This window comes from Numida meleagris, chromosome 9, assembly GCF_002078875.1.
Source record: "Numida meleagris isolate 19003 breed g44 Domestic line chromosome 9, NumMel1.0, whole genome shotgun sequence".
In the NCBI taxonomy this organism is placed as follows: domain Eukaryota; kingdom Metazoa; phylum Chordata; class Aves; order Galliformes; family Numididae; genus Numida; species Numida meleagris.
In genome coordinates, this window is record NC_034417.1 from 17,047,730 (window position 1) to 17,073,749 (window position 26,020).

A 26,020-nucleotide genomic window follows, 5' to 3' on the forward strand; every position below is an offset into this window, starting at 1 on the left:
CGGCTGGGGGCGGGCCCAGCGCGGCGGCCTCTGATTGGCTGCGGCGGAGGTCAGTCCCTGCCCGCTGACCCCGCAGCGAGCCGCGGGGGGCGGCTGGGTGCAAAGTGTCCCCGCACGGCGCGGCCCCTTCCCGCGGCCGGCCCGGCCCCGCCGCCGGCAGTCAGCGCAGCGCGGGGGGCGGCCGCAGCGCGGAGCCCGCCGGCGCGCAGGTAACGGCCGCGGTGCTCCCCGGCCACCCCCCGTTTCCCTCCCGGTGCCTCGACCCCGTGGCCTCCGCTAGCTTCCCCTCAGCCCCCTGGCCCCGCGGAGCTGCCCCCTCACCGCCTGTTCCCGCGGAGCTGAGCGCGCTGCCGGCCCCCCCCCGCCCGCCCCCGCGGCTGCCCCGGGCCGCTCTCCGCACTCTCGGGGCGGTGAGGCTGAGGGGAACGCCGGTGACCCTACAGCGGAGCGCGGCCCTCAGCCCCCGGCGGTGCCTCTCGGGGCCCGGAGCTCCGGAGTGGAGACGGCTCCGGATTTCCCACAGCTCCGCTCGGCGGGGACTTCCTGTCCCTTCCTCCGCGCTCACCTCAGCCCCGGGGCTGCGCTGACAGGGCGGGCGGGCTCGGCCTCAGCGCTTCACACCGAGCCCTTCTCTGAGGTGAACGAGCCCTTCCTGGCCCCCCCGTGAAGGCTTTTCCTCCTTCGGGCTGCTGTTTCTTTAGTATTGGCTGTTTTGCTGTCAGCTTCTGTCATTGTGGGGCTCAGTCCTACTTTTGTTTGTTTTTTTTTTTTTGCAGGTTTAAGCTGCCTTAAAATTGGGACTGCAAAGAATGGAATGAGACGGAAGAGAGAAGGCAACGCTCAGAAGTGCCCAGCAAGGTGATAATTCACGTAGAGTGGTCCCTGCTGTGCGGTTTGCCCAGGTCTACCATTCTTGATGTGGTTTTGGTGGATTCCATGGGCAGTGTTGGGTCTCTTTGTTCTCTCAGAACTTGTGTCCTGCTGAGTGTTGGGTTTAGAAGCTCTGAAGCCCAATTGAAGGGCTCTTTTCTCCTTGTAACGGTTTGTCATTGTCTGAATCTAATCTACAAACGTGATTCTGATCACAGACTACTCCTTAACGTGTTTTGGTGTCTCTTCAGCTCAGGAATGTCATAGAATCATAGAATGGTTGGATTGGAAAGGACCTCGAAGACCATGGAGCCCCACCCCCTGCCATGGGCTGGCTGCCCCCCCCCCCCAGCTCAGGCTGCCCAGGGCCCCAGCCACCCTGACCTTGGGCACCTCTGGGAATGGGGAGTGTCATTTAACATGGCCTCACTCGGGGCAATGGTGAGGGTCCCTTCACCCTTTCCTCCCATTGACATGACTTGTTCCTGCTCTGGTTCTGTAGTTGTTGCTGCAGTAGGTCATGGTGATTAGGTTTTGTTGGTTTTACCCGCACCTAACTTCTGTGTGGGTCAGGGTTTTTGTATTGTAACCGAGTTGCAAAAATTCCAGTGGATTTAATTGGATGGTGTTTGTTTACAAGTGCTTTGTGGGTTGAGATGACAGAAGAAGATAATGCTGTTGGATGCTTAAGGGAAAAAATGAAAGGAGTCATCACAAAATGAGTCCTGTTCTGAGAGAAGGATGGTTTGGTTTCAGAGCAAGAGCAGCTTGTAGGGAGAAATCCTGTTTTATGTGGCTGGGAGGTGAAGAGATGGGCTTTGGAAGGAAAGAGAATGGGGGTGGTTAATGTCAGTCAGCATTATTCTGCGTCCCACTGTTACTATGCTCCAAGTAATGTCATGCGTGCCTGTACTAATGCAAAGTCTGCACTGACTCTGTTGTAATCCATTTCAAATGTAGATGAGTTTGTGTTATTTTGGCAAACGTATCCTCAATATGGGTCCTGCTGGTCTTTGTTGTATTTTCAGAGATGTCATTGACTGCACCAGAGTGGTTTTCATTTTCAGAAATGAATCACTTCTAGTGTTAGTTGCAGGGGAAAAAGCAGTACCTGTTGCTGTGGTCAAGGGTGGATCTTTAATCTGATGTATCTTCAGCATATGGTGAAAATGTTGTCTTCATTGCTACGCTGTAAAGATTAAGTAGAAAATTCTCCTGTAACGCAAGGACAACAAATTCTGAGGTACATATTTTAAAAGTAGAGTAAATAGTCTGTGTTATTTTGAGAGCATACCACAAAACCAGATAGATGCATGATGCTGGAACACGTAGACCAGCCCAGTGTGACTGCAGGAGTGGTTTCTATGCTGTTAGATAAGACAAGTGCATCAATGCTAACTTTCCAGTGCAATCATGGTGCACCTGTTTCATACAAAGTTGGTTTATTGTAAGAGCCTCTTTGTAACACCTCTAATGCAACCCCACGTTAGATGCATCAGTGCAGCTAATCAGACTGCACAGCGTCTTGGTGCTGATAAGCCATGAGGTCTTTAGAAAATGTAAGTGCTTGTGACTTGATAAGCTCCTTCCTGATGTGAAATGCCAATGCAACAAAGTTTGATCCAGATACAGAGACTGGAATTGGGTTCCAGGCACTGGGGCATGAGCTTCTGCCAGAAATGTACATGTGGTCAAAACAAGAAACAGAGACAAATGATGTGCTGTAGCCTTCCTCTAGGTCTCTGGAAGGAATGCAGCACATTACAAGTAGAGCTACCCCCTTAGATTAAGTTGCATATCCAGTGTTTTTCTTATTTTAGCCTCAGGTTATATACTCACTGTTTTTGTTTTTCCTAATTGTGAATTTGAAACCCTTAAAGGAAATGCGTGGAGTGAGAGGCTGCTTTCTGTTCCAGCACTTGCTTACAGAATGATATTATTGCAGTGAAACACCGTTGCTTTATCCACTGAAGTCATCCAGTTAATTCTGTCCAGTTCGATTCTTCTAGGCCATATTAAAAAAAAATGCAGAGCAAATGCACATCTTCCAGAGACTGTTAAATAAAATGAGCTCCATAAGTGGCACTCTTTTTGCTTATCAGCTGTGTCATGAGTAGTAGGACTGAAACGACTGCTGTAGTGAGGTTTGAACTAGTTTGTGGATTTTTTCCTGCTTCTGTCATTCAATGAAAGGTTGGTGTTGGGATTCTTCAGTGATAGCAAGTAGTGTTAAAATGGGTGAATCTTAGTCCTTAACAGTTGCTCTGAATTACTGCTCACTTTTGAGGCTAAGTTTTCACTTTATTTGTACTGTTTGAAGCTTGCTAACGGTAAGTCAGCAGTGGGGCTGCCTTTTATGCTCGATCTCAAAGCGGGCTGCAGGCTCCCTGCAGGTGCTCCGTGCAGACTGGAGAAGGAGCGTTGCAGCTGTATGAACTGATGCAACGTTCTCTCCTGCAAAAGATCTGTAAGGCCTTCCTTCAGCACTAACACTGAGCTTACTGGATTTGTGGTGTTTTCTTCACAGGGTTCCGCCTGTGGTTAAGGTTGCCAGTGTACAGATGGGGATTTTGAGGATGGTTTGAGCTGATGTGTTAACAGTGGGTGCTGAAGGTCATATCTCATCTGTTGCTCTCCTGTTTGCAGACCTGAAGTTACTTGAGCTGGGCAATTTCCGTAGTTCTCCATCAGGCCCAAAAGTCACGCCTCACACCTCTCCATTAAATGGGTAATAGTTGGTAAAATGATACCTCTAAACTTTAGTTTTGTTCACCTGCAGAGTGTAACAGCACAACAGCTGCTCGTTAGTCTTTAATGGTACCTGACAGCATCACTGGTATTACGTACACCTGAAGCTGATGGAGCACTTCTAGGTTAACTCTCTCAGTTACTTTAAATATGTCCAACCCAGAAGATGGCATTACAGGTGCTCTCATGAGAAATGTATAATTTTTAATGACCACTCATGAAGAGTGAAGCTTCTTTCCTTTCAAGTAGCAATTCTTCTGTGATGGTTAGGAGGATTCATGCACTGTAAACTCATTGCTTTCGGTGTCAGCAGTATGCACTAGTAGCTTGGTGACTTTCATTTTAGCCACTTGGATGCCTCACTTTATGTCTGGGATATAGCATAGAGCAGCTAACAGAAAATATATTCATAGAATGGCTTGGGTCAGAAGGGACCACAAAGATCATCTAGTTCCAGCCCCCAGGATCATAAGGCCCTGTGAAATTTTGGCATTTCATGCATTTTTTTTGCAAACATTGGTTGGAATATAAGAACACAATAACATGATTGTTTGCCTTTCTGTCTGTAGAGCTCCTGAAATAGGAAGCTAAGTGACATAGGAAGATGATAGTTGCATTTAAACTCTTTATCAAACACGTACTGCCCATTTTCAAAATGCCATTTGAATGAGAACACATTTAGCTTGTTTGAGTTCTGAAAGGGATGGGAAAAGTAGGTTGTGAGAATCGTGAATACTGATTACCCTTATTCCATAGGACTTCCTTCTTTGTTATTTTTTTGGTTTAACTGTGTTGGAATACTTCAGAGACAACTAGGCTCTATGGTGGTTAGTTCCTTGTTAGACATTGAGTCACGGATCATGATACGCTTTCCCTGCTTTATACATTTAGGTTGACACCAAGAAGTATGGTCCTCCTCCTGTTGGCTGTGTAACCTTGTGGCTCAGGGGTCAGTCCTGTTGTCCATCTGAATTGATAAAATACTGCATTATGAGGACTTATTTTTAAAATCAACTGCACGCGTGTGCTGGAATTTGTTTTCTGCATGATGTATGCAATGAGTTTAATGAAATGACGCATTGATGTAGAAAAGTCTATGGTGTCTTGGACAACGTGGTACTTTGTCAGTAGATAAGGGATGTGTTTCTTTGTTTTTAGTGTGCTACTTTGCTGGTTTTAAGCAAACTTTGTCAAGCTGAGTAAGTGAGCTTTACTTTCACTAAATATAACTTCTTTTTATTAAAGTTACAGATCTTACTCTTGCCATATGCAGCTAATTTTCCTTTGGGGGGAAAAATGCTTGTTACTTTTTTAGTGGAGCAATCTGTTACCTTGTCTGTAGTCTGTGAAGTCAGTGCAATTCTAATTTGCATCAGCTAATAAAAAATGTGTGGGTTTTTAAGTGGAAATCATGCAAAAATTAAAAAGAAAAAGAAAAAAGAAAAGGTGAACTAACAACCGATCAACTATGCAAAAACAGGGCTGGAAATGTGATCAAATTAGGTCATGGCAGTGCAGTTTTGTGCAGGGCTGTGAGCATATCTGCAGACCTCGTGTGTTTTATCTTGGGAAGCAAAGCTCTTAGAAAACGTGCATACGAGGGATGAAGAGAGCTTTTTTCCATCCTCTTTTTCTGAGCTATCATCAGCAAAGCACAATCATATGTTACACAAAGTGACAAATTTTAAGCTGAAGGTTCAGTGCTTAAAATTGTTCTGATGCAACAGAAACAACTCCCAGTCTGTGTGATCTGCTGTACAATGAAGTATTTAATGCTTTTATTATTTGTTGCATTATTGCAGTGTGTTTTTAAAAAAAAAAAAAAAAAGCCTCTCCCAAGGGTCTTTCGGCCTAAGTGGAAGAAATGCCAGCTGGACAGAGTTGTAGAGAGAATTAATGAAATAATATTGGTCAGAAAAGGCTCATGCCAGTGCTTTGAGCAGAGGTCAGCAGTTGGGACTGGTGCTGTTATCTGCAAGGAGGGAGGATAAGAAACTGGATAGGGATAGGTGCTGATGTTCAGTGAGGTTGGATACTAAAAGGGTTTAGGTATAAAGAAAGGGGTGATATCTTTGAGCTGAAGGTATTGCTTGTGTTGGGAAGGTGTGTTCACCCTTCTGAAGTACAGTGTATGTTAGCTTGGGTCGATTGTGTCGCAGGGGGAAGGCTTACCTGGTGGTGCCAGAGAAGTCCAAACGGAGGACAGGGAAGGCAGTGCTCTACCTTCTCGGGTTATATTCTTGAGACAGAGAAACACAGATGGGATGGAGATAAAGAACCAACATGAGTTAGGAGGAGCCAAGTGGGTCCTGAAGGTTTTTCCTGGCATCTGGCTCCCACAGAAAAGTGTTGAGCAGAAATACATACTGTAACCTTTGCATTTATTCTTGTTCCATAGCAGGAACTGATAGGTGAAACTGTCAGAGAAGAGGTTAGGTCATTCCTTCAAGGTTTACTTCACAGAGGAAACACATCTCTGGTTTCTCTTGTTTTCCATGGATTATTCTCTGTAGTTTTTTCTTCACCTGATAGAAGCAAACTCTTTCACCCCAGCCTCTGAAGGACTGTCTGTTAATGGAAAAAAAAAAAGTATTTCAGGCCTTTTTTGACATAACTACATTAAAATGTAGCACTCTAATACCTGTACGGGGTAAAAACAGGTAGACCTCTGACTCTTGCTATTTGCACCTAACAAGAAATATCATTCTTTTTAAGGGGTAGCAGGTTGTTTGACACGCATGGGCACACAAGATTATGAGTAGTGAAGAAAACGAAGAATGGAGCATCCATCAAAGACTGACAACCTCTTATAAGGTAATTTAGGGACATGTTGAATTCATCCTTCTGTACTTGCAAAATCACTTAAGTTCTTGTTACTGTCACTTATCGTCATGGCAGTATACAAATACCAAGAATGTATAGGTATGTATTTTCCATATTTTTCAGTTCAACCAATGTATTCAGGAGAGAGTTTTTAATTAATTTCCAACAGTCTAAACAATATGGGATTTAAAAAAAAAAAATTGTGGCCTAAATCTCCCCTGGCACAACTTGAAGCCATTCCCCCTCGTCCTGTCACTATTCACAAATTCATAAAAACTACACAAGTGATAAAAGGAGCTGCTTATGCCTGACTTTGTCTTCAGTTTTGTATGTTCTAGTACTTACATACTTTAGTACTAGCTGATTTGAATAAGCTCTGCTAGTCACATGCAACATATATGTATATATGTATATCAGGAGTAGTCAGCATGGGTTCACCAGGAGGAGGTTGTGCTTGACCTTCTGTGGCAGCCTTCTGTGATGTCATCACTGGATGGGGGGAGAACAGTGGTTCAGCAAGGTGTTTACACTGGCTTCCACAGCATCCTTATAACAAAACTGAGGAAGTGTGGAATAGATGAGTGGATGGTGAGCTGGGTTGAGAACTGGCTGACTGGCAGAGCTCAGGGGGTTGTGATCGGCAGCACAGAGTCCAGTTGGAGGTCTGTATATAGTGGTGTTCCTCAGGGGTTGGTGCTGGGTCCAGTCTTGATCATCATCTCCCTCAGTGACCTTGATGAGGGGATAGTGTCCACCCTCAGCAAGTTCGCTGATGATACGAAGCTGAGAGGAATGGCTGACACACCAGAAGGCTGTGCTGCCATTCAGTGAGACCTGGACAGGCTGGAGAGTTGGGCAGAGAGGAACCAGATGAGGTTTAACAAGAGCAAGTGTAGAGTCTTGCGCCTAGGGAGGAATAACTGCCTGCACCTGTACAGGTTGGGGGATGACCTGCTGGAGGGGAGCTCTGCGGAGAGGGACATGGAGGTCTTGGTGGATGACAGGTTGGCCATGAGCCAGCAGTGTGCCCTGGTGGCCAAGAAGGCCAATGGCATCATGGGATGCGTTTAAAAAAAGCACGGCCACCAGGTCAAGGGAGGTGATCTTCCCCCTATACTCTGCCCTGGTCAGGCCTCACCTGGAGCATTGTGTCCAGTTCTAGGCTTCTCGGTACAAAAAAGACAGGGATCTCCTGGACAGAGTCCAGTGGAAGGCCGCAAAGATGATAAAGGACCCATAGCACCTCTATTATGTGGAAAGGCTGAGTGACCTGGGTCTGTTCAGCCTTGAGAAGACTCAGAGGTGATCTGATTAATGTCTATAAATATCTAAGGTGCTGGAGGTAAAGGGATGAGGCCAGACTCTTTTCAGTGGTGCGTGGTGATAGGAAAAGGGGAAATGGCCACAAACTGAAGCATAGAAAGTTCTGCACAATTGTGCATAAGAACTTCTTCACAGTGAGGGTGATGGAGCACTGGAACAGGCTGCCCAGGGAGGTTGTGAAGTCTCCTCTGGAGATGTTCATGACCCGCCTGGATGCCTACCTGTGCAAGCTGGTCGAGGGAGCCTGCTTTGGTGGGGGGGGGGTGGACTCGATCTCTAGAGGTCTCTTCCAGCCCCTACAGTTCTGTGATTCTGTGATACGGTGCCAGTTCCAACTTTTTATAATGCAATAAACAAATGCACCCACCAGCGGAGAAGTGTGATATAAAGAGCTTTGCTTTTTCTTAACCAACTTTGTAGGTACTTTCTAGGGTATACTGCTGGCCCTTAAATGAGAAATCCATTTCTTTTTATCTGTGTAGTCTCCCTGTCTCTCTGTTGCATTTTGAACAACTGGTTTGACTTCTGTTTTCAGGATAGTAGGAGATCTTACTGGTACTATTACTTTATCAAAAGGGCCTATATAAAATGTGGAAGAATTTTTGTTTACATTTCCTTTCCATCAGATATTCGGAGTTTGAAAGAAGTTGTCATATCTTTTTTTTTTGACACATTTGGAAAGTAGGGCTGGAAGAGTTTGCTCTGATTTTTTTTTTTATTGCTGCGTTTGTTTTGTTTTGAAAGATTTCCCCCCCAACTCACTTTTTAATCAATCAAGTTCTACTATCAGCTTTCACTTGTAAATCCAAAGGCAGACCTTGTTTTTATAGTTGGGATTTCATTCTAGACTGCACTACTAACAGCACTGTTAATGAAGTCATGCTCGCTGTCTTATAGGTGAGCACATTCTGAAGTGCTAATTGGAATTTAGAAAAGAGCTTAGCAAAAGCATATTACAGTCAATAGAAATACTTCCATTGTCATCAGATTAGTCGAGTTTGATTTTTTTGAATGTGATGCAAAAGCTGAACCGATCGAGTTAGCAGGTGCCAGTTTGTAAATCTCCTTTTCTTCCAGTGCCAGATAGTGGAGTTCATGCTATAAAACAAAACCAAATCTGTATCCAAGCCATGCATGACCTATTGAGCTAAAAAGTTGTCTTCCATACCCTATGCTGAATTAGTGACTGTTGGCATATGTGGTATCTTGAAGCATCAATAAATGTCAACGGCAGGCATTGGCTGTATGTAATCTCTGCTTTTGCTGTGTAAGTAGCGTGATTGTAGCTACCTGTTCATTATTAGTTTCTATCTCTGCAAGCAGCACATAATAACTTTTTTTGCAGTGGGCACAAGCAGGTTATAAGTAGAGTGAGTAGCCCTCTAAGCCTTTATCCGGAAGGATGGCAGTGATTGATGCTTTCACTTTTCTGTTGTCTTTGTGCATATCTCGATCACAGGAAAACAAGCGCCTAGTGGGATATGAGGAGTTGATTGCAATGCCTTTTGAATGACCTATGAATCATGAGGATGTGTGAATCCTTATGATACTTACGTAAATGAAGGTTTAGGTGATGATGTGGGTTGCTGTCCTAATAAAACAGTGTTGGTGTAAATTTTAACGATTTCTTTAAAATTCATTTTTGTCTTCAGAATTTCTCATTGTACTTTACTATTCACTTTATAGCAATCTAAATTCTTTTTTTTTTCCTTTTTAAAATCTTCTAATTCATTGTTAATACCCACTGCAGTTGTTTCTGGGTAATTGCTGTGAGTTCTGTTGCTCAGCATTCCCTTTCTTCATTTCCCTGCTTTTATTCTTTCTTTTATTCTTTTCCATTCTAGGAGTAGCTGTTAATGGGATATGATACAGTGCATGTGAAAATGCAAACACTTCACAGACTTTGTACTGTGAAAGAATCCTTAAATACCTACATTTTTTTCTTGTCCCCAGCTGGGTAGCAAGTAGAACTGAAGATGAGAGCTTTTCAAACAGAGCACAAAATATTACACTTACTTCTTTCCCAGTATATGCTGGTATCTAGGCTCTTTTGCAGTGGCTGTTTTAGAGACCCTTTTGGCCCAGCATTCTCATATACTTTATCAAGGTAATTATAAATTGAATTGTTCCAGTATATGTTTTCAAGTCTTATATAGTACCATCTTTGTCAGATCTTTGGAATATCAAGATCCTTTACAGTGTTTACATACTAATAAGGAAGCCCAAAAGCTGAAATATGGGCAGAAAATTCTAATTAAAAAACAAAGTACGAGGAGAAAGGAGGTTGAAGTTCTCGGTTTGAACATGGGTGTTGCTGGTATTATTGTGCAGTAGGTCACAAGAAAACATTGTATTAGTGATATGAACATATTTTTCAATTAATCTTACAGGCTATTTATTTCTAGGCGGGGAAAAAGTTGTAGTTCAGTTGCTCTAGCAATACAGCACTGTTTCACGCAACAGTTTAGAGAATGCATTTAACAGTATCTCTTGAGTCAGTGTTATTAACAGTGTTGTGATCTTAAATGAATATTGGGTTCTGGGGATTTCTCATTCTCCTCCTCGTTCAGGTACTTTAACTGTGGCTTGCTGTCACTCTTGGATATAATAAATAGTAAATATTTTCTTCAAGTGTCCTCTTCAGTTACTGCTCTGGGATGTGAATCGTGTACTAAGCTTTTGCTAGCAATAGTGAGATTGTGCTTTATCTTACCCTATGTATAAGACAACTTTATTCTACACATAGGGAGTAAATCTTAGCATTGCTTTTCACTAGTACTGATTATTCTTCTAGATCACTTTCCTGATCACAGTCCTAATTAATTCATGCTTTATATTGATTCAAGGTGACTAGTGTGACCTCATGACGCTTCTGTAAAAGCCAGATTCAGCTAGGATGTTACACCATCACTGTCGGAGAAACCCTGAGCTACAGGAAGAATTGCAGATTCAGGCTGCGGTTGCTGCTGGCGATGTTCACACCGTGCGCAAAATGCTGGAGCAAGGATATTCTCCAAATGGTCGAGATGCCAATGGCTGGACCTTGCTTCATTTCTCTGCAGCGAGAGGGAAAGAGAGATGCGTCCGTGTTTTTCTTGAGCATGGAGGTGAGTTGCCTAGAGAGAAAAACCTGATACCCAGCTCACAGCTCTCTATCCCGGTACCCATTGTATGGCTTTCCCACATCACTTAATTGCCAGACTACTTCTGTTTGGTTTTTTTCCCCTCTTTCTTTGGTGCTTCATTTCTGTTTATGTCCGATGCATGCTCTGTGAATGAGGTAATAGATTAGCTGTATAACTTAAAACCTGACGTTGTTTCAGAATTGCCGAGGAATTGTTAAAAGAATGAATACACATTATAAAAACAGGGCAAAGAGCTCATTATAAACCTAAACGCACTCACAGGACTCACTGTGGGCCTTTCTACTGCTAGGGGCTGCTACTAGAGGAAGGCAGCTCTTTAGGTTGAAATCCTAAGGAAGATTGTTTCATAATTCTCAAGAAGTTAATAAGTCACGTTAAAGGTTTGAGTTTCCATGTAGGTTTTAACACAGCCTGCTAAACTCTGTGAAAATATTACTTTGTGCGAGGACTTTGGTGTCAGCTAGTCCAGCTGAGTTCACACTTCTCCTGCATCCACTGGTATTGAAGCTTTAAAGAACTGATTGAGTTTAAGTGATGGAACTGCAGGAATGTTGTTCATTCCCCACAAATGGTATGGTCAGAATTTTTTTCTGTATCTTCTTTTAAAGCTATGTAAAGGTTTAAAAATTAATGGTCTTAAGCCTCTAATGTGAGACAAGGAAGAAAAAGCAAAAACAAGATGTTCTCCACATTCTGAGTAGCGTTCTTAAAGAACAGCATCCTTTACTCTAGCACTGTTTTAATCAACTTAGTTATGAATCGGGATGGTTTCTAGTCCCGTGAAAACTGAAATGAATTATCTTTTTGATGCTTTACTGATCTGAGCTTTGGTCATGGTCCCCTTGTTTGTGATCTCTGCATCTGACAAATGCTACATTACCCTTAATATTGAATGGCATTAATTAATAATGTGGTATTTGCACAATTAGCAATGTGTTATTTTGGAGCAGAAGTGAAACTACCTGAACAACTACACCCCATTTATATTACCTGCTGCAATTTCTAACGATGTAATACTGGGAAATTCTCTCCTCCTTATTGGAGGTGAGGGGAAAGCTACTGAATTGCACAAGTAACTGTAAACTCTACTTTTTAAAGGAAATATCTGCAGATAATCTGAAGTTTTCAGTTTGGTAATTCAAGGTATAGAGGCAGAGTCTCAAAAGATGTGTTTTTTTAAGATGATCTGGACAAAATAAACCCTGTAAATCCTACTTACTTTAATCGTATAGGTTTTGCTATTAAATAGCTGCTGGCATAATGTTTTGTCTTGTTTTTATTTTTTTGTTGTTACTCTTTTCCATATGAAGTACCAGCTGAATCTGATGCCTGGTGAAAACTGCCTGTAATGAGACATCTTTGTTCTGCAAGCAGCCAAGAGTTTAATCACCAGGACTAGAAAGTTGAGTAACAAATAGTGTGAGGGTTAGTCATCTACAGCAGCTTTTTCTGTAGCTGAGCCTTCCTTCAGAAAATTGGCACTGATTTGTGCCTTACCTTGTTTTCCCTCAAATCAGATAATGTAGAAAAATATACATAAAAGATAATGAGCATTTAAAACATAATAATGTCACAAGTGAGCCAATGAGCTGGCTGTTAGAAGCAAACTCAGTCACGCCTGCCTCATTAGTGAGAGGTTTGTGTGCACCTTTCTTAACAGCCTCCCCTTTCCTCCCTCTCAAAGCAGATTAATTTGACGTTGGATGCTAATCCCTTCGGACCAAAAAGATACTGTGGTGAAGGGAAAAGTCATTTTCTGGTATGAATCTTACAGTAAACAGCACAGAAGTGACTGGCTGTGTATTAGTAATAAAGGGGAGGTAGTAGGTGGAGTTGTGGAGAGGAAGAAAAGGGTACCTGAGGGTTAGTGGGAAGAAAGGGGGAGACTGATAGATGTGGCTGTCTGGTGGTGATGGAGCTTAGCAGAGCTGGAAATATTTTCAAGTACAGGAATGAGAACCACGCAGGACTGTTGCTGAGGGAAGAGTGCCATGCTTCTCATCTTGGATGCTGCAGGAGCACTGACATAAGCTTGAGTGGTAGTGGGTTTGAGATGGATTTTGGCAAATAAACACTGAGAAGGACTCTGATCGCTGACCTGGAAATAAGAGGCAGCTTCTTATGAGAGTCGTGACCTAGCTGCCTCCTGCTTTTTCTCTCCCTTCATTTTCATCATTGCTCACCAGCAAAGAAAAGAGCCAGAGGACAGCATTGTACATGCAGATCGGCTGATGGGAGTGGAGGTGGTGTGGAACAGGAGGAAGCGTTTATTTTCTGCTAAACAAGGAGGAGAGGCAGATAGATGGGGAAATGCCTAAACTAACAACTCGCATTTAGGGATGAAGCCAGCAGAAATAGCAACTAGGTACAGAGATAATAGGTCGTATAAGAACTCTCACGAAATGCAGAAAGTTGATTAGAGCTCCGGAGAAACTTAAATTTCATTAAGAAACAGGGAATTTGACTTAATGCACTTGCCTCTTTTTAATGAATTGAAGATGCTACAAAGATAGTTCTTTCCTTCCACAGGAACAATCCAGAGTCACAAAGCTCAGTATGAGAGCAACATAAAAATGGGGGGATAGTTTTCAGTAATTTTGATAATGAACCTTTTTTCCCCTTTAATGCTTTTTTTTTTGCTTTCAAAATGACATAGAGACAGACAATACTATACTGGAGAAAAACTATTTTTTAATTCCCAGCACCACTGAAGTTACAATCCACTGAAGCCTTGACAGTGTGTAGTTGCTAGCTGTCTCTTGGTGATGTTCTCTCAGTGCTAATTGAACAGGACAGTTTCTTCTTACTTGCATTAATGCGAGGAAATGATTTGGTAAGGCTCCCAGAAATTAGACTAAAAAAAGGAAGTGTCTAAAAAGAACTATTTATTTTTAGTCTTGGCTGGAAGGTAACTAATTTTTAGTAAGGTCATGCAGAATCCAGAAGAAATGAGTGAGTGCCAGTGCACATCCTTCTAAACCAACTCACTGTGGTTTTGTGTCTCTGAACAGCAATGCCTTCACGGAGGTCTTGTGTATCAGTGTTGTCCTAGAAAATTCAAAACAGAAGATAAATGTAGCCGTGTTTCTAAACCTTGTGGTCTGAATTATTTCCTAGTTGTGGGGGAGTGATAGAAGTACTTTATGAAGCCAGTAGCACTGTGTTCCTGGCTTCCCAAATTAGACTGATAGAGCAAAAGTGTCCCAAAAGAAGGGAAGCTGTCCCACTGAGCAGTAAATTGAAACTCCAAGATTTTAAACTCTTTCTTAGTAACCCATATATTCTCTAGATTACAGTACTAGAAACAGGTCTCATTAACAGCAGAGTTAATAACTAGCTGAGGTGCCCAACTTTAACGTAAAATAAGATCACAAGCATCATTGTGTTGCAATTTTCTATCTCAAATGAGATTGATTACAGTAATTAAGGTACCCTTAATAAGCAGCTCAAGATTTGTTACTGTATTGTGCCTTATATTTTAAGAACATTAGAAGTGACCAAATGCAGCTGTTCATATTTCTAGATTCTGCTATCCCCAAATTAATGGGAAGCTTGAGAAGAAATAACTATAATTGTCAAACAATCAGGATGGAGGCAAGATAAAGAAATGCTGGCAAGTGCTGGCTTCATCCCTTCCTAGTTAAATATGCTTGTACCAAGTACTTTTTTTTTTTTTTACCCCTCTGCAGAATCTGAAAGGTAAGCTAAGTGAATTCTTTCCCAATTCATTTCCACCTCGCTTGCATTCCAGGGGGACAGAGATACTTTACAACATGGTACTGATGTTGAAGCTTTGGAAAAATAATTAAAGCAAAAAAAAAAAATCACAGCAACCAAAGCAATTCAGGCAACATCAGCCTCGCAGTATTACTTTTGCTAATACAGGGGCTGAATGGGTAGAAATCGTGTGCAATGTAATGCAGGTCCAACTTCTAAAAGCCACGTGCAATTCAACTGTTCTACAGGAGATGGCAGCAAGACACTTGCTAGTAGTGTGGATAGTGTTTTGGTCTTGTTAAAATTGCTTCTTTATTGGGGGAGTGGTTGGTACTATTAGCTCTCCAGAAGCACATGATGAGAATTAAAATATTTTTCTGATGATTTTTTTTGTTACTGGGCTTGGTTTTGGAAGGTTAATTATTTGTGTTACTTGGTTGCCCAAGGAAGACCTTTTCTTTGTCCTGTTCTTGTTGAGACACTTGTCTTACATGTGTTTGTAACTTTTTTGTTTCAAAAGTAATGAAACTGTGGGAGGAGAGGAGGCACTGAAAGATAGTTAAAACCATAGGGAAAGGATATCCTTATTTTGTGAGCTCAACTGTTGCTTTTGTATTGCAACAGCTTGTCTAAGAAATGCTTGTACACATGCATACACAAAAGTTGGGGCAGATCTGATGGAATTTGGAAGTGGCACAGACCAACCAGGCTGGAATCGTGTGCCTCATCTGGAGGGTAGAAATGACTGACCTGCATGCTCAGCATGGAAGAGAAGGCATGATATGAAAGTGCTTGCCAGTTCTATTTTTAACTTTTTTTTTTTGTGGGAAATAGCTGTGGCTGCTGCTGTCTCCATTATGTCCAGCTTTCTCCCTAAATCAGCCTCTCAGAATGTGTCATCCTGCTGCATCCTCGTGCCTATCACTGCTCAGGAGATAATCTGGAATAGTCTGGGCAGCGCAGAGTGAGAACCTGCGAGCAGCTAACGTTACGGGGAAGTAGTGTCTCAGTCTTTGTGTGGGTCATACTGATTCTGTGCTAAAATATCAGACACCGTCACAGAGCAGGTTAGGAATCACTTACTGAGCCCAGGTCTTCATTTTCCTGCCAACCTGTGGATACTTCAGCAATTGCTTTAACTCAGGTTAGTGCAACTCTACAGAGTGCTGAAGCTGTTTCAGCTTTTCACAAAAGGAAGGCTGTCTACCAAGGCACTAAACCTTCCTTAATCTTTCATTATTTCTGGGTTCCTCCCCTATTTACTAGAGGCGGTTCTCCCACTTCATTTCTCCATGCCCTGTTTTCATTGTGGCTGCATTAGTTTGTACGTTTGGTTTGTTTTTTTTCCTTTTCCTCAGCTCTTTCTTTCTTAGAAGAAGTTCTCGGGGTTTACTGGGTCACCTTTGCAGCTGTGTTCTCAACTCTGTCTCCCCTGCCCTATTATTTTGGTAGAGTGTCTGTCTCAGTGTGTTATCTGAATGTGGTCACAGGAGGTCCATATTGGGAAGCTCATCCCTGTTTTGCAATTTCTCAGACCATCATTAGACTCACTACCTTACAGCTGATATTGTGAAGTTAGCTTGCTTCTATAGATGAGGAAACAGCAAAGAATTCGATGCCAGAGCTGTCACAGTCATTTAAATAGATGCATGGGCATACTGAAAATATGTCAGCTTAATGCAAGTCTTTTGTGCAGACAGCATCTCTTTTTACCAGCTGGAAAACTTAGGTTAGGAACATGCCTCAAACTTGCACGCTGCAGTTTGTACTCGTTGCCATCCACCAGGAAGCATCTGCAGATGTGAGAAGTGGTAACGAGGCAGGCACCTTTCCTTCAGTAATTAGTTGGTACATGGGAAAAACCAGTTGATCTAGAGGTCTGTGGAAATTAAGTTAACTGGCTTAGTTATTTTATGCTTTTAAAGTCATAAATTAGGTGAGGTTTTTGTCCTGTGTTGGGGCTGGGGGAGTGTCTGTCTGATTGCTTGTATTCTGCACTAACTTTTCTCTTGACTCCTTCCATACGCGCTTGCTTACATTCTTGTAAAATCTAAAATTTTTTGTAAAAACTAAATTCAGAACAGATCCATCATTTATAAAAACAAACTTTATCAAGATAATCTAAAATAACATATATCCTACATGCTTTGGAAATCCTGCAGACCACAGAGAAACATTTTACCTAATACAGCATTACACCCTAAAAACAATACAATCCTGCCAGACCGCAAAACATCCGCAATTTGGGGCAGCAGATGTTTCTACACATGCTTCTTTTTAAGACCAAGAAGCAACACAAGGGAAAATTTAAGAAAAAAAAAAAAGAAAAAAAAAAAAGTTGAACATTAAGAAATGTAATATTACAGAGCTGGAGGAAAACTGGATGGACAGAGAGATTTGGGTAATTAGCCTGAGAGTACTAGAAAGATGTTGAAAACTATTTGTCAGATGGAAACATGTATATGAAAGAAAAGGTTTTTTTTTGTTTGTGTAATTCTTTCATAAATATAATTAGCTTTTTCTTTAAAATAGCATTTGGTGCAAGAATTAGTTTGAAGTACAAAAAATCCTGTCTTGCTGTGCTTGAAAAAGAATAACATTCAATCATTTGATTATTTGCTTGCAGCACTGGATTCCCCCAATGCCTTCTAATTGTTTCTTAATTTTACTTTAACTTCAGCTGATCCCACGGTTAAGGACTTAATTGGAGGCTTCACTGCTCTGCATTACGCAGCCATGCACGGCCGAGCGAGGATCGCGCGCTTGATGTTGGAATCGGAATATAGGAGTGACATTATTAATGCGAAAAGCAACGACGGTTGGACTCCCCTCCACGTAGCGGCCCACTACGGCAGAGACTCGTTTGTCCGGCTCCTCTTGGAGTTCAAGGCTGAGGTTGATCCGCTCAGTGATAAAGGTACTACCCCGCTTCAGCTGGCCATTATCCGCGAGAGGTCAAGCTGCGTGAAAATCCTGCTGGATCACAATGCCAACATCGACATTCAGAATGGTTTCCTGTTACGCTACGCTGTGATCAAAAGCAATCACTCGTACTGCCGAATGTTCCTTCAGCGAGGGGCGGACACAAACTTGGGGCGCTTGGAGGACGGACAGACGCCCTTACACTTGTCTGCTCTTAGAGATGATGTGCTTTGTGCACAAATGTTGTATAATTACGGAGCAGACACTAACACAAGGAACTATGAAGGACAGACCCCACTGGCTGTTTCAATAAGTATTTCTGGAAGTAGCCGACCCTGTCTGGATTTCTTACAAGAAGTGACAAGTATGTATGTAAGAAAAGTTAATCACGGGGCACGGTGTCCTCTAAAAGCCTTCTTTGAATTTAGCCCAGGAGAAAAATGCTTTCTGTCTGCCCCTTGATGCTATTGAAACGCACTATAAAGTTTCTGGGAAGGTGAAGGGATTCTGATACTGGGAATCTCATACTTGGCAAAGGTGCTGATGCGGAGTATATTTCACTTGAACTAGATTTGTTTAAGTATCAACAGGAAGCATTAATTTAAGAAAAAAAAGGGAACTGTAAAATCTAGTTTTATTTATGACGTTAGCGCGCAGGATGTTTCCTGCTTTTGGGCTTTTATGGGGTCTTTTGCTGGGTTAGCGTGCCGCAAATGCTCGGCAGTCACTGGCTTTGTCCTCTGGCATCACAACGCGGGCAGGGAAGAGCTTTGCTGCGTTTTGCTCTCCCACATCCCCTCTCCTTCTCACCTCCAGCAAACAACAAAATGCCACAGCTTATTTCTGCAAGCGGAGGGGGATTCACGTGCTGTGTGGCTTTGATTTTGTTGCTGTCTCTAAAAGACAAAAAACTTGAACTCGTCGTTACTTCTGATGCTTAAACTGAGAGTATTCTGGTCAGTTTTGCTTTTTGGGTTTTGGTGCTAGACATCTGCAAGTTTTCTTACTCGTCCATTCAACATGCAGTGTTGTATGGTGTGCTTTGTAATTATGCTATTAGCTGAAAGCACTTAGGAATTGCTTATCAGCAATTAGCAGTTTACTAACTCAAACATGTTATGATGGCTCGATAAATTATCATCCGGCTAGGATGATCTTTACCCTGCTGGGAAGCGTGGGGTATTTCACATATCCTTTAACCCCCCCCTCGCCTTGCTTCCTCTTATTTCTTTCTTTATGGGGTGGTTTTGGTTGGGAACTGAGCACCCCGTGTTTTCTAAAGTTCAGTGTGGGCTGGGGTGAATCAGCTGAGATCTCTTCCCAGTAATTGACACATTTGGAGTTTCATTTTAGTCTTCCTGATGTGCTGCTATTTTTGCATCTGAAATACAAAGACAATTTTGGGAAAGGTGGAAGTTGGCAGAATCATAGTCACTTTCATTTCTTATTACTTTACTTGACCCCTTTTCATGCATGTTTCTTCTTGCTTTCATTTCTGGGAGCCTCTCGCTATATAGGAGCACAGTCAGGGTTGTTAGTAGATAGTAGAATATCCGGATTTGCTTTTCTTGCCTTTTTTTTTTAATAACAATAACTCTTAAAACATATCCGTAAGCACAAAGTTTTAGATCTACTTCAGCTTTTCCTCATTGCTCCCAAAGCTGGGAATCACTCTGGTAACTTGAACTGATGTTGCAGACTCCGTACCTTAAGGGTTTACGCTCTCGTTTCATTGAAGTGAGACTAAGTTTTGGTACCAAAAAAAAAAAAGCAGCTTAATTCTGTGGCCAGCATAACAGCCCTGGAACTCTTCCAATTTTGTGCTGATGAAGGGAGAACTGGGAAAGCAGGGAGGACGAGTGCTGACAAAAACACTTTAGCTTTTTGCTTCTGAGCGAAACGATTATGAATATGTGTTTACAAACAGCTATAAACAGACCGTGCTGCCCTTATTATAAATCTCCAAACACTGTCTTCCACTGTTTTCATGAATAATCACTGCAATAAGATGGTGTAGGAGAGAGAAAATAAGTAGAAAGGAGCTGGGGCTTTGGGAGCGGCGTTCCCAATTAGATCAGCCCGCACGCAGGGGATTGCTGAGCTCCAGCCCTGCAGCACGTCGGGGAAGAATCTTGTTTCTCCCTAAATTGCAATATGTATTTACTCAGGAAAAAAAAAATCTGTAGTTTATAGGGTTTGGGCAGAATTTGTGCTGAAACTTTTGCAGCTGGTAGCAGTGCCTGGCTCTTAACAGGAATGTGTAGGTTGTTTACTTGAGCGTTGTACTGCAGAGTCGTACATGCTGATGCAGAAATCCACAGCTGTGCGTTCTATATGCGCGCCCAGAGTTCTGAGGAATGTCTCTGATGGTAAAACAGGAACTAGTTCCTCGTTGCATTCGGTCTAATTATCTAAGATTTCTTAAGTTTACAGATTATGCATTCAAATTCTGAAAGCATCAAACTGATGTGCGTCTTCTAGAGAAAGCAGCTGTGTGCTTCAGAGAAAAGGAATACTATTTAGCAGTCTACAAATACAATGTAAATTGCTGTGTTTTTATTTATCCTCGGAAAACATTTTTACAGTTTCGGGTCTCTACCTGATTGTTCTGGTAGATCCTGTAATGGATGATAATTGCATCCCGTCGCCTGGCTTCCTAGCTGTGCACAGCAGGTAGGAAAGCACGGTATCAGGAACCCTCGTATTGGCTCTGGAAAGCCTGTAGGAGGATTGGCACCTTTGGGTTTTGTTTTTTGACCCAAGAGGTCTGATATTCTTCCCGGCTGTAGGCAGAGATTCCTTTACTCTTAGAGTAATTCCAAGTGGAACAAAGTCACTCTGTAGTTGTATCTCAATATTTAAGCATGAATGTCAAAGCTGAGAACAATGGAGTTTTTATAAGTGAGTGCTGTTGGTTTGATGTGCAGACAGTCACTCATATCACCTTTTTTTCTTACTCTTTTGCTTAAAAAAAGTCTTTTTTGGGGAAAAAGACCCAATATTAAGGATGAAAACTGCTTGATGTTTTTATCACCTTTTCCTTTTTCTTTTCTTTCCTTTTATTTTCTGTTTTCTGTGTTACACTTAAAAAGGATGTATTAGTGCCCACCATGGTATCTGAGATCATCTGATAAACAGTGGTTTTTTGGGTATGTTTCAATTGTACCAGACTTGTCCTAGCCTCTTTGGGAGTGTTAAGGTTGGAATGCGCTAATGCAAAATGGAGAGATGCATTTATATAATACTGAATAGAAAATTTAAAGGAACGCATCTGTCTTAGCACATAGAAATGCATTTATTTATTTTTATTTTTCTGGTGGTGTGTACGTGTACAAAGCTAATGCGTGCATTTATGGGCCAAGATGGGATGTTGACGTTGAAGGGGATTTGTGACTATTAAAACTTAGGAAGAGGATGCTGGAGTTGGGGGGAAAAAAACATCAGCACTGGGGGGGGGGAGGGGATCTTAAAGATGTAAAGTTTTAGACACTAGAAATTCAATTATGATCTCAAAAAGGAAGGAAAAAGGCTTGAACCTTTCCCATGTTCCCATAGCGCTCATTTAATGTAATGGCTGCTGGGATAAGGTGGCAGAGGAGCGGGTGCATCAGCCACTGTGCTGGGTGATGGGTATGGCCATGGTAACAGGATCAGGGAGCTGACTGCAGGCCTGGAACAGGATCTGAAGGTCACCAAATGAAGGGAATTACAGACACCTCATCTGCATTCAGTTTTATTTTCCAAAGGGCGAGTTATACTGGCTTTGAATAGGGAGCGTCATTTCCGTGTTCAGAAGATTTGTGTAGCACTGCAAATATGCAGAAAACTTTAGACAAAAGTCCTGCTAAGGAAATCCTTATACTCTTTGTCTTTATCCCTTCACTAAATAAATATAATCATCATTTGAGTTGGATCTGTAATAAATATTGCTTGAAACGTGATTACTTTTCACACATTGCAGGTAGCTGTTTCTTAAAGGCCAGTATAGTTTTTGATAACTTGATAAAACCATGGCTCAAGTCCTTCGTATCTAGAGAAAAGGGAGGTAAATTTCAAATAATCATTTACCTCTCAGGTTTGAAATTCCTAGTGTGATATTTCAGAACGTAATTGCTAAATCAGGCTGCAGTTGAAGCCAGCCTTTACTTTTGGGCCGCTTTGTCTCCAAAAATAGATGAACACAATTGAAATTCTTATTGAGACTGCTATGGAAATTCATCTGAGACTGAGTTTAAAGATTAGTTACAAAGCATTAAAACAAAATGATGCAAGCATATAGTTTATCATATTAAAAATCTTACTGTTATTGTTAAATGCACCTGTTATGCTCAGCACTGAGCTTTCTGGCTTTCTGCTCTTCCAAATATAAATTTTCAGTCCAAAAAACACCCCTCCTTGGTATGTATTTTCTGTGCCAGAAACAGTGAAATTGAATAGACACCTAAGAATGATTATGAAAAGTTACTTTTCAGAGAGCTCTGAATAGCTAATTAAAGCTCTGTTATTCTAACAGGGGCATACAGACCACAAATCTGAAGTGGAGCTTCTCAGAAAGCCCCTCTGATATCTGGTTAAAGTAATGAAGTAAAAGCTGTCTTTGTCCTGTGGAGCTCGCTACTAGTCAAAGAATATCTTCACTTTCTCACTGAAGCCTGTCTTCCAGTCTCTCCATAAATACAGTCCCACATGTTATACTAATATATTTCAGGCCTATAGATTTGTAATATTTTTTTCTGGCATTCTTCTCCGTAGTTATTTAGCTGTTGTTTTGTGGATTATTTTTTCTTTTTGTTGTTTGAACATAGGAAACTGCATCTCCTGTGCTGTTACAGATCTGCTCCTGTTGCAAGGGCTGGCTGCATTCCTGCTCAGTTCAGTGGCCAGATGCTGGGTGATTGCATCCCTGCAGTACGATCCCAGTGGCTTATGCATCCTCATCTGTTCAGTCCCTGAGTGATGGCATGTGTTAACCTGTGCTACTGCCTCTTGGGGTGTGAATTTACAGGAGATAAGAGCAATTTTTATTCTTAATTTGTTAATATCTTTCCTGCCTCCCTCTGCAATTCCCCCCCCCCCCCAAACTCAACCCAATGTCATTGCTAAGGGATGCACCCAGCAGTTAGCTGCAGGTATAAATACTTACATTAAAGTCTAAAGGAACTCGGCTGCCACCAGCTATATATACATCAGCTTTTTTTAATGTTTCACAAATCTTTAAGTTTCATTTGTAGCTAAAAAGAAACTACCAAATGGCTTCTTGCTGCTGCTTTCAGCCTTTCACAATTCCCAGGCGAGGCAGAGGCTCAGTTTGAGGAAAAACCACTGCAAGCTTTCTGGGGAGATGTATTAATATTGCAGAGAAAACCGTGGGCTGCTTCCAAAATACAAAAAAAAAAAAAAATGATGTTCCTGTTCGCTTGTGAACTTCTTCAGAAACTGCCTACACGCTGCAAACCAGTGACACCGTTTGCTTTTAAAAGTGCTTTTTTCTTTTTCCTTTTCTTACTAGGTGGAACTAAAGATCAGGAAGGATTTTCAAGAACCTCTATGTGTGTAATTGCAGTTACTCCTGAGCACTCTCTTGGGTAGCAGCATGGCTCCGTCCGTGACTTTGCTTTCTGCAGGTGCTGGATCTTTGGTGGAATGTGGCCAGAATTCTCCTTCTCCACCCTCACAATACTTTTGCTTAAAGTCTTGTGGCAGTCTTTAATAACTAGCGTTGTCAGAGGAATTGGTGCTATGTCTTGCCAGTCCTTGAATACAGACCTGTTAGCTGAGTTAATACTTTGTTTCCTGGGGGGCACATCTGCCTAGGAGGAATGGGCCGGTGCAGTTCCCAGTGGTGAGTGGTGGAGCTGTTGTTATGGTGACATAGGTTCTTTGTGTAGGGAGCAAATCCCAACCTGAACTTCTGCAGAACGTGTTGGGTGAATATTCCTGTGCCAAGCGTGGCTGAGGTCGGTGGTGTGTGCTATACAGAAGGATGGAGGACTGTATCCAAGAGGTCTGTGGTCACACACGTATGTGACAAAGCATTATTGGTGTTTATTGAAGAAGCTTAACATTTTCCAGTTCTTGTGTTTTTTCCTCTTACACCTGAACCCACAGATGTGACTTCTTCAGATCACTATTGCCAGCAAAAACGTCTGCTACAGACTGTTGGCTACTGGTGGGTAGGTAGTAAGTTAGGCTCTGTTTGCATACTTCTAATTAATGTTGCGAGGACTAATGTAAGATAAAAGTTAACGGGACAGCATTCACAAAAACAAAATCTTCCCCTTAAATATGAGGTACCAAGTGACATTTGTGGTTGTGCATGGGGTGGGAGCAGGTGAGCCGGGTCCTGCTATAGGAGGGACACTGGGGACAGAACACTGTGCGTTCCCTGCTTCTGCATGTCCTCTACTGGGACATGCTCCTCCACTGTCCTCAGGACGTGCACTGTAAATAGAGGAGCACGGGGAAAAAAAAAAAGCTTGGCTGATTTATCATGTGGGATGCATGGAAAAAGAAAACACTGCAGAAAAGAAAAACTGGGAACTTCATTTTTTTTTTTTCTAAGAGCTGTAAAGCTCACTGTTTACCTTGTCCCTTCCAACTCTTGGAAGTAATGCACACAGATGTTAGAGAAATTGTTTGTGCTCAGTAAAGCAAGAGGCCCAGGTTTAGCCATACTGAAATGGAGCTCGCTGTTAAATTACTCGAGGATATAATGGACACAGCCGTGAGTGAAGCTGGGGCTTGCCTGGAGGCCAGCTCTGTTGGGAACGGATTGTCTGCGGAACGCCCTGGGACTGTGGGAAGAGGGGGATCAAGCACGGAGTGGGAATTCACAGCTAACTGTAATGTGCGGTTTTTTCCTCTCGTTTTCACCAGATGAGGCCGATCTATTAATGACATAAGCTCTGAAGTTTCTGTTTTTTAAGGAATAATTACTTCATTATTTAAGGACAAAAAGAAAACAACAATATTCTGGAACTTTGTGAGCAGTCGAACACCTGAGTTAGGACAATTTTTTTTTTTACATTCTGAAGCCTGCTGTCTGTAGAGAGAGTAAAACTGGAAAGCAAGCTCTCTTTATTTTTATAATCCTGTGTTTTGCATTTCTTCTCTTTGGAAGAAACTTCTTTAATATTTGGGAAACTACACAAGTGTGGTGGCGGGGATTTCTGCTTCCCATTGCAGCGCACAGCACAGGCAGTGGAACAAAGATGAACTATACATCACTCATTAGGTAATTAATACTCTTAATGTATTTGCCTATCACCGTAAAGCTTGCAAAATAAACCCTCTGAAGTATCGAACTTGGTTCTGTGAATACCCGAGCAGACTTCCAGCTCCCAGCAGCTGCAGGTGTTTGCTTGTGTAACAGCCCAGCCCTGCCTGCTATGGGCCAGCAGCGCCGCTGGGCTCAGCGTGTCCTTTCGACACTGGGTCAGGACTTTTTTAATTTCTTTTTTTTTTATTTAGATGGTGGGAAACGGAACTAGTTTTATGTAACTGTTCTGCTCGATGGTGGTAATTGGGTCAATCTTACCTTTCGCAGTTTTCTGTTTCTTCCTTAATTTCTTTTTTTAGCTTGTTTGCCTCAACAACTTTCCGAACTTACGATGCGGGATATAATCAGAGCTGCTGCTTTCTAATCGCTTTTTGACAGCTTTTATTCATCACTTAACTTGCCGTACTTTGCCAAATTACTAATAACATTTTTCATTTGCCAAACTAAGGTTCACTGACATTGGTCGGTAATCCTTCATTTTTTTTTCTCGTTTTCATTCAGATGCAACCAAGAATGAGTAAGTGCTCTAGACACCGTTTCCAATAAATCACAAATGCATTAATAACCCTGGAATTTGCAAGGCATGACCTAAGACACCAGCAGCCACTAGATGTAGTAACTGGTGCTTAACACTGGAAATGTCCATTGTTAACACATTCCCAGGAAATATTTTAGGCTTACTGGGGGAAAATGTCATACGTTCGATAATCGGGTCTTTTTGAGTTAGCTGATGACCAATTTCTTCTGGGTATTTTAAGTTGTCTGTTCTATTTTCCTCTCGAGTAACCCACAGGATGTTAATTAAAAGGCATTAATTTCTGAAAGCAGAAATCATTGTCTCATAGCTGTATTATTGTGTATCCTCATACAGAAAATAGGGTTTTGTAGTCCTTAGCTTCCGGCTCTGCTGTTAGCAGTTAACTTGTGGGGAGGTGCATCCTTGTTGAGTCCTGTCTGCATTCACAGACTATTTCTTTATCATCATTAGGATCCCTCTGGTTTGTTTCTTATAGCAAACAATGTTTCTTTCCCTGAAGCTTGGGCGTTCAGTTGTTGTCTGGATAGTCCAAATCCATTCCTTTCGGTGGGAAGAGACACTGCTAAGAAAAATACACCAGGGGACAAAGTAATTGTTGAGGTATATTCGAAGTCATGGCCAAAGTATATAATTAAAAATACACTTATATTTAGA

General features: G+C 42.1%; 1 protein-coding gene and 1 long non-coding RNA gene across 5 annotated transcripts in view; one reads left to right on the plus strand and one right to left on the minus strand.

The window, feature by feature from the left end:
- The window catches only part of ASB7 (ankyrin repeat and SOCS box containing 7), a 31,901-nt gene continuing 5,951 nt past the window's right edge, over positions 71–26,020 (plus strand). For 2 of the 4 annotated variants that reach the window (XR_002441747.1, XM_021406991.1), the window contains exons 1-5: positions 71–209; positions 777–858; positions 6,334–6,432; positions 10,611–10,871; positions 17,308–17,913. Coding sequence is in view for 3 of the 4 variants with exons in the window: in XM_021406991.1 (XP_021262666.1) it covers positions 10,661–10,871; positions 17,308–17,913 (817 nt within the window). In the remaining variant the exon portion in view is untranslated. Of the gene's footprint in view, positions 210–776; positions 903–6,333; positions 6,433–7,015; positions 7,104–10,610; positions 10,872–17,307; positions 17,914–26,020 lie in introns of those variants that run through there. The other 2 variants (XM_021406992.1, XM_021406993.1) reach the window with 2 other exon arrangements.
- Positions 5,983–6,913, minus strand: LOC110403585. Its single transcript, XR_002441749.1, has 2 exons — positions 6,791–6,913; positions 5,983–6,186 (listed from the first exon to the last, which is right to left on the minus strand). It is a non-coding gene; the product is annotated as an uncharacterized LOC110403585 (long non-coding RNA).